This window comes from Sus scrofa, chromosome 11 (genome assembly GCF_054392235.1).
Source record: "Sus scrofa isolate SSC_HxYL_T2T_F1_AM1 chromosome 11, Sscrofa_HxYL_maternal_Yorkshire_Landrace_v2.0, whole genome shotgun sequence".
NCBI classification, from domain to species: domain Eukaryota; kingdom Metazoa; phylum Chordata; class Mammalia; order Artiodactyla; family Suidae; genus Sus; species Sus scrofa.
In genome coordinates, this window is record NC_139393.1 from 74,284,320 (window position 1) to 74,290,731 (window position 6,412).

At 40.5% G+C, this 6,412-nt stretch overlaps 1 protein-coding gene across 4 annotated transcripts in view; it reads left to right on the forward strand.

Annotated features, from left to right (window-relative positions):
- IPO5 (importin 5) overlaps positions 1 to 5,927 on the forward strand; it is a 56,463-nt gene extending 50,536 nt beyond the window's left edge. For 3 of the 4 annotated variants that reach the window (XM_084981026.1, XM_084981027.1, XM_084981028.1), the window contains 4 exons: positions 1,347 to 1,566; positions 2,110 to 2,338; positions 3,821 to 3,962; positions 4,601 to 5,927. In XM_084981026.1, the coding sequence (XP_084837152.1) occupies positions 1,347 to 1,566; positions 2,110 to 2,338; positions 3,821 to 3,962; positions 4,601 to 4,687 (678 nt within the window). In that variant the 3' untranslated portion in view covers positions 4,688 to 5,927. 4 annotated transcript variants of the gene reach the window in all.
- The last annotated feature ends 485 nt before the right edge of the window (positions 5,928 to 6,412 follow it).

Genomic DNA, 6,412 nt, shown 5'->3' on the forward strand with positions numbered 1-6,412 from the left:
CTTGAAGTGTGCTAATTAGGTTTTCCATAGTTTAATTTATAATACATTCTAAAGAAATACAAGTGGTTTTTAATTATTTCAGATTATCTATACCCTGCTAAACTAATAGAAACAAAAATGGTTACAGTTTTGTGGGTTTGTTTTTGTTTTTTAGTAGACCCTGGAAAATTCAGTTAGGATCCTTGTTATATACAACCAGCATCATAGATTTAAAACGTATTATAGGAATTCCCGTTATGGCGCAGCAGAAACAAATCCACCTAGGAACCATGAGGTTGTGGGCTCGATCCCTGGCCTCACTCAGTGGGTTAAGGATCCGGCATTGCCATGAGCTGTGGTGTAGGTCAAAGACTCGGCTCCGATCTGGCGTTGCTGTTGCTGTGGCTCTGGTTTAGGCGGCAGCTGTAGCTCTGATTAGACCCCTAGCCTGGGAACTTCTGTATGCCATGGGCGCGGCCCTAAAAAGACAAAAAAAAAATAAATAAAAATAAAATGTATTATAAATTAAAAATGATCATCATCAGACGTTTATCTTTCTTTTGGATTTCCATTTTGTGTTTTATGATATTTAGTACAGTACTTTAAAAAAAAATAAACTTTTAATCTTAGAATAATTTTAAATTTACAGAAAAGTTACAAAAGATAGTTAGTACCAAGTGTTCTCCAATACCTTTCTTAGTGTCTCCTATTGTAACTTTTTTTTTTAGTGTAGTGCTTTTTTTCAAATGATTTAGGCACATATGATGTTCTGTTGAGTTGGTAATATAAAGTTAAATCTGCAGCTTTAACTATTGTTTCTGCTTTTTTAGGGCCATACTCTTTGCATATGGAAGTTCCCAGGCCAGGGTTCAAATCAAAGCTACAGCTGCCAGCCTACACCACAGTCACAGCAACTCAGGATCCTTAACCCATTGAGCGAGGCCAGGGATCGAAGCCACATTCTCATGGATGCTAGTTGGGCTCATTTCTGCTGCGCCACAACAGGAACTCTGAACTATGGTGGTTTTTTTAAACACAGCATTGCTGTTACCTTATTTGTAAAGTATACATATATATACACACACAAATAAATATACATGGCGCTGCTGCTGCCAATTCTTGGTACTTGGTAATGTCAGCATGTGAAATTCTGTGACAAATCACACAAGTCTTTTAAATCTAATCTGTACTTTATTAAATCTCGGTAGTAGTTTGAGGGTTGCTACTCACAAGAAGAGATTGTTACTATTTTTCATTGCCCGAATCAGGACTATCCAGGTGAGATGACAGTCTGTAGGGAATGTTTATTTCTGTATAGTCTTGGTGTCCGCCAGTCCTCAAAGCTAAAAGGACTGTCTCTTTCGTAGTGTCCACACAGACCATGGCCAGACCGACAGTGGGGATTGTGCATCTTCGATGATGTCGTAGAACACTGTAGTCCAGCCTCGTTTAAATACGCAGAGTATTTCTTAAGGCCGATGCTGCAGTACGTGTGTGACAGCAGCCCAGAAGTCAGGCAGGCGGCTGCGTATGGCCTCGGCGTCATGGCACAGTATGGCGGAGACAACTACCGTCCTTTCTGCACAGGTACGTGTGCTTATGTGGCTGCATGCATGTGTAACCCTGTTGCCCCCACCCTGTTTCCTTTCCCAGGCCCCAAGCATGATACACTGGCTCTTCTCTTCCCCCTTTTCACACACCTCGTCCATAGCATTTAGGGACTCACCATCCTCATTCTCATAGGGGTGGAAATGAAATCAGCTTGGAACCAGAGCCTCCTCTCCCTGGTTCCAGGGCACAGTCTTTGGGGTTTGGGGGTGTACTTTTAAGGCGTACTGGGGTCCCTGTGAGTTGAACACAGGTGTCTAGCTAGGCAGCTTCTAAAAGGTTAAGTACGCCGCAGTGATCGGGGCGTAAACCTGTAAATGAGTAGCGCATGGGTGCCCCTGGCTGCATGGGGCACTCTCCCTTCCCCGTGGCTCTGAGTCTGCAGCCAGGAGAACACAACACGCCGTGCACTTGCACGTCCCCTCAGTGTAATCCACAACTGAACCAACGGTAAAAGGAATTCTTTCTGATCATCCGCATGAAAATGTGGGGCTTGGACCTTTTTTCGAATGTGTATTTTAGAAGCCCTTCCGCTGCTGGTAAGAGTTATTCAGTCTGCTGATTCTAAGACCAAAGAAAATGTCAACGCTACAGAGAACTGCATCTCGGCAGTGGGGAAGATTATGAAGTTCAAGCCTGACTGTGTGAACGTGGAAGAAGTCCTGCCACATTGGCTGTCTTGGCTTCCACTACATGAGGATAAAGAAGAAGCTGTTCAGACTTTCAACTATTTGTGTGACCTGATTGAAAGGTAAGAAAGGGGACAGGGAGACGTCTTACCTGCCCCTTCATGTAACAGTGATGCTTGCTGTGCTCAGCCCTCGGGCATATAGGTTATAATGATGTTGCCTTTATAAATCAGGGTAAGATGCTGTGTCACAGTTAAGACTGCCTTATAATCAGATCTGGTGGTGAGTTATTCTTTATGGAATTAGGCTCAACAGATGTGGCATTGTAGAACTCTTTTTTTTTTTTTTTTTTTTTCTCCTTTCTTTGGTCTGCATGGCATGTGGAAATTTCCAGGACAGGGATCAAACCAGCACCACGGCAGCAACCTGAGCTGCTGCAGTGACAACACCAGATCCTTAACCCGCTCGTGCCTCCGCACTCACTCATCAGCTTTCTTGGGGTGTAACTGACATACCGTCTATTAGTAGAATGAGATCAGAGGACATTGTTTGTACTGTTATTTGGCCCTTTGAAATACTGGTATTTTTCTTTGGATTCAAAAATCAGTGGTATAAGGGAAATATACCAGATAGTCAGTCAAGATCTGGCCCTGGACTCCTGGCATCATTAATGCTATTTTGTGCCTGTGAGTATGTCTAAGTCTAAGAATCGCAACAAGCTGGAGGCTCTAGAAGCTATCAGATTAAAGATGTCTTCTTTGGTGGTCTCTTGTTCCAAGTTCATGCTTCCCTGGACTTGGACAGATCAGGGCCCTGTCACTATGAATTACTACTTTTAGTTCATGAATAAATCCGAAAGCTGCAACCACTCATCTGGAGTTTGAAGAAATAGGCTAATGGCTCTATTCCTTCATACCAGTTTAAGTTCTTGTTCATACAAATAGTGCGAGTCTTCCCACTGAGAACATCCATTAAGGAACATAACAGCCATTCTGGATACTTCTTACCTGTTCCTGACCCAGAAGAGACCAGTTTTTCATCATGCTGTTTAATTATCCTCCTCGAAAGTAATTCTGGCACCTTCTTAATGAAAGACTGGAATTCTAATTAAATCCACCCTTAGGCTTCTTCCATTAAACTTGACTGGTGTTTATTTCCCAGTTTGCATTTGAAATGCCCACATCTTTTGAATTCAGATTTGTTCTAGAAACCATTTTGTAGTAAATAAAGTTGGTGTTAAGAAACTATTATTCTTAGTACTATCTTGGGTTTTTTTGTTTCTTTATTCCTAGTAAGTCACAAGTCATTTATAAATCACTTAGAGCCTCTGTTGTTTGGCCCTTAAAGTAGCCAGGAACCATGAGCCAAGTTGGGGGGTTTTGTGGGTTTTGGTTTCTTCATAATTTACATGGGAAGAGACTGAAAAGCTAATGATTAAAATGGGCTAGTTTTCCTCCTGAACTTAAAAGGCAGTTGATTTTAGCGAGTGCAAAACCATTGTGTAAAGAACAGTTAGTGTTGGGAGGTGGGTGGAGCAAAGTGTGAGTGCTTGAGTGATTTCTTCAAATGATTTTCATGTATAATGGTTTTCTTCCTTTTGTCAGTAATCACCCGATTGTTCTTGGCCCAAACAATACCAATCTGCCCAAAATATTCAGCATAATTGCAGAAGGAGAGATGCATGAGGCAATTAAACATGAAGATCCTTGTGCCAAACGTCTGGCTAATGTAGTTCGCCAGGTACAGGTAAGCCACTTTGGTTACACTGGAGAAGAGGAACCGCAAGAGCTCTGGTTTTGGTTTTGGTTTGTTTTTTCATCTTCTTCTTTGTCAGAAGAAGGAAATACAAATCCATCGAGCTAAGCAAATTTCATTTTCATACTCTCTAGCCGTCAAGTCTCAAACGGATTATACTTAATATAATTTACTCATATGTTCTCATTATTTATTGAAACTAAAACCTTCCTCTTAAATTGGAGGCATTTTAACTCTTCTAGTTGGTGTTTATTAGTACTTACTCATTAGGTACAAGTTTTTGAGCAGTCCATGAATGAAAAAGACAAGATTTTAATAGTAATAAGCTGTTGGTTACCAGTTTCTTCAATGACTTTTCCTACCTAAATTCATGTGTATAGATGGCTTGAAGGTGTCATCGAAAGCTAAAGTGTAACTTTATCTGTGCAGAAATGAAGACAGACTTACTGTGAATGAAATAAACTTTTTAGAAATGAAAAGATTTCTTGCTTTTGCACTGATGTTCCTCAAATGAGTCTACTGGCCAGAAGGTGTTTGGGCGTGATTCCAGTCCACGTAATGATGCTTGTAAAGTGCTTCCCAGCGAGCATTGCGCCGACCCTAACCCTGTGAACGTCTTCTCTCCCCAGACGTCTGGAGGCCTGTGGACTGAATGCATAGCACAGCTCAGCCCTGAGCAGCAGGCGGCCATACAGGAGCTCCTGAACTCTGCTTGAAGGGCCTTAATCCCACCACCAGAAAACCAACTCCAAATAAACATTTACCCTTTTGTTTAGGTTTCTTTGTTTTGTTTTTTGAGCAAAAGAACGGTAGCGTTGTGTGTAGGCCATTCTTCTGCAAAGCCGAAGCATCAGGACGAGACGCGCTGGGTTTCCGGATGGTGTCGAAGTGGGTTTCTCCCACACCACCCAGGACGTTCCCGTGAGCCCTGCAGTAGCACGAAGAGTATTTTTCTATTGCTATCACCCACCCGTGTGAAGGTGAAAGGGAAATACAATTAATTTTTCGCATTAGCTATAAGGAAATTTAAAACACAGCAGCTTTAAGATCAGTTCCTCACCATAGATGTGTGTTACAACCAAGTTGCGCTACACCTAGTGTTACTTCTATTAATTGGAGTGTGAGTTTTTTGTAGGGTGGAAGCTTTCTACCCAGCAAAGCAGTAGATCCCCAAATTGAAAAAAAGCTGAAGACAAAAACAACAGCATGAAGATGTTATTTTATGTCACTTTCGGTTCTTCTTCCCAAAAGGCTTTTGCAGTGACTCAGTTTGGAAAGCTTTTCAGCTTCCAGCCCTTGAATGTGAAGTGTCGTTGGCATGTCTGGCAGTAGTCTCATTCACTCCTCAATAAACAACATTGAAATACAAAAGAAGTTTGTGTAAAAATTCAGTACTGTCTGGCTTTCATTCATTTAATGTTTTTAATATGAGAATAATATTTTTAAAAATAATAACGAATTTTGTTTGCCCTTAATATCCGTGTGCAATTGAAAGTTAAAATCATTTTGTTTTTACCATCTTCCACTTGAATTTAGACTATGATACACCTGCTGCGTTCGCAATTGGTGTGCAAACTTCAACCAATCGTTTTAAAGCTAGCACTGTTCCTGTTAGATAAAAAAGTTTTGGCTTAGTATTTTCTTTGCAAATTGTAATTGCTATGGAGCCACACACAATTTTCAAACTTTAATTTTATGATAAGTATTATGGCTGAAATTATTTACTGATAAGTTCAGTAAAATGTGTGAATGTTTTTTTTTTTTGTTTATGTATTAACCTCATAGCAGTAAATGACTTGCTGTTGTTTCTTTAAATAATTTTTCTAAGAGGTCTTACTAGATTTCTGTTGAAACTCCAGTGTTAACATTTTTATAGTTTGTATTGAATTTAACCGTGATGCAAAAATGAATTTTATGCCTAGATCAGAATTTAAAATTAAAGGTTTTTTCCTTAAACGATTTGCATTACTTTATTAAAACTAAATCTGAAATGGATAGAAAGTGAATAAATTATACTTAGACGGTTTGTTTGGAAGCAAATACCCTTGGCATGTTCTTTGTTTTCAGCCCAGAAGCTTTTGTATCTGGCAGGACAAACACTGTTGAGTGACTTCTCTAGAAAAATCACTGCTTCAGTGGGTTTACACTTTTGTAACATGCGTGGGGAAATTTGAAGCTACTTCCTATCCTGTCTTCCTATTGGAGTGAAGATGTGGTGGGACAGCCCCTCTAATTTCATACATAGAATGCAGTTTGCAAGGCCCATTCATGGCCTGATGTCAGGCAGCTGGAGCGGTTCAGGTGTTTTGTTTTTGCTTTTTAATTACTATTCTTAAAACATGTTTAAAACGTACTGTGCCTGCCTAACTTGAGATGGACTCGTGTGGTCAGAAGATGGGTATGTGTTTTTCGGCAAGCCTGGTGTTTGCAGAGCACTGCGC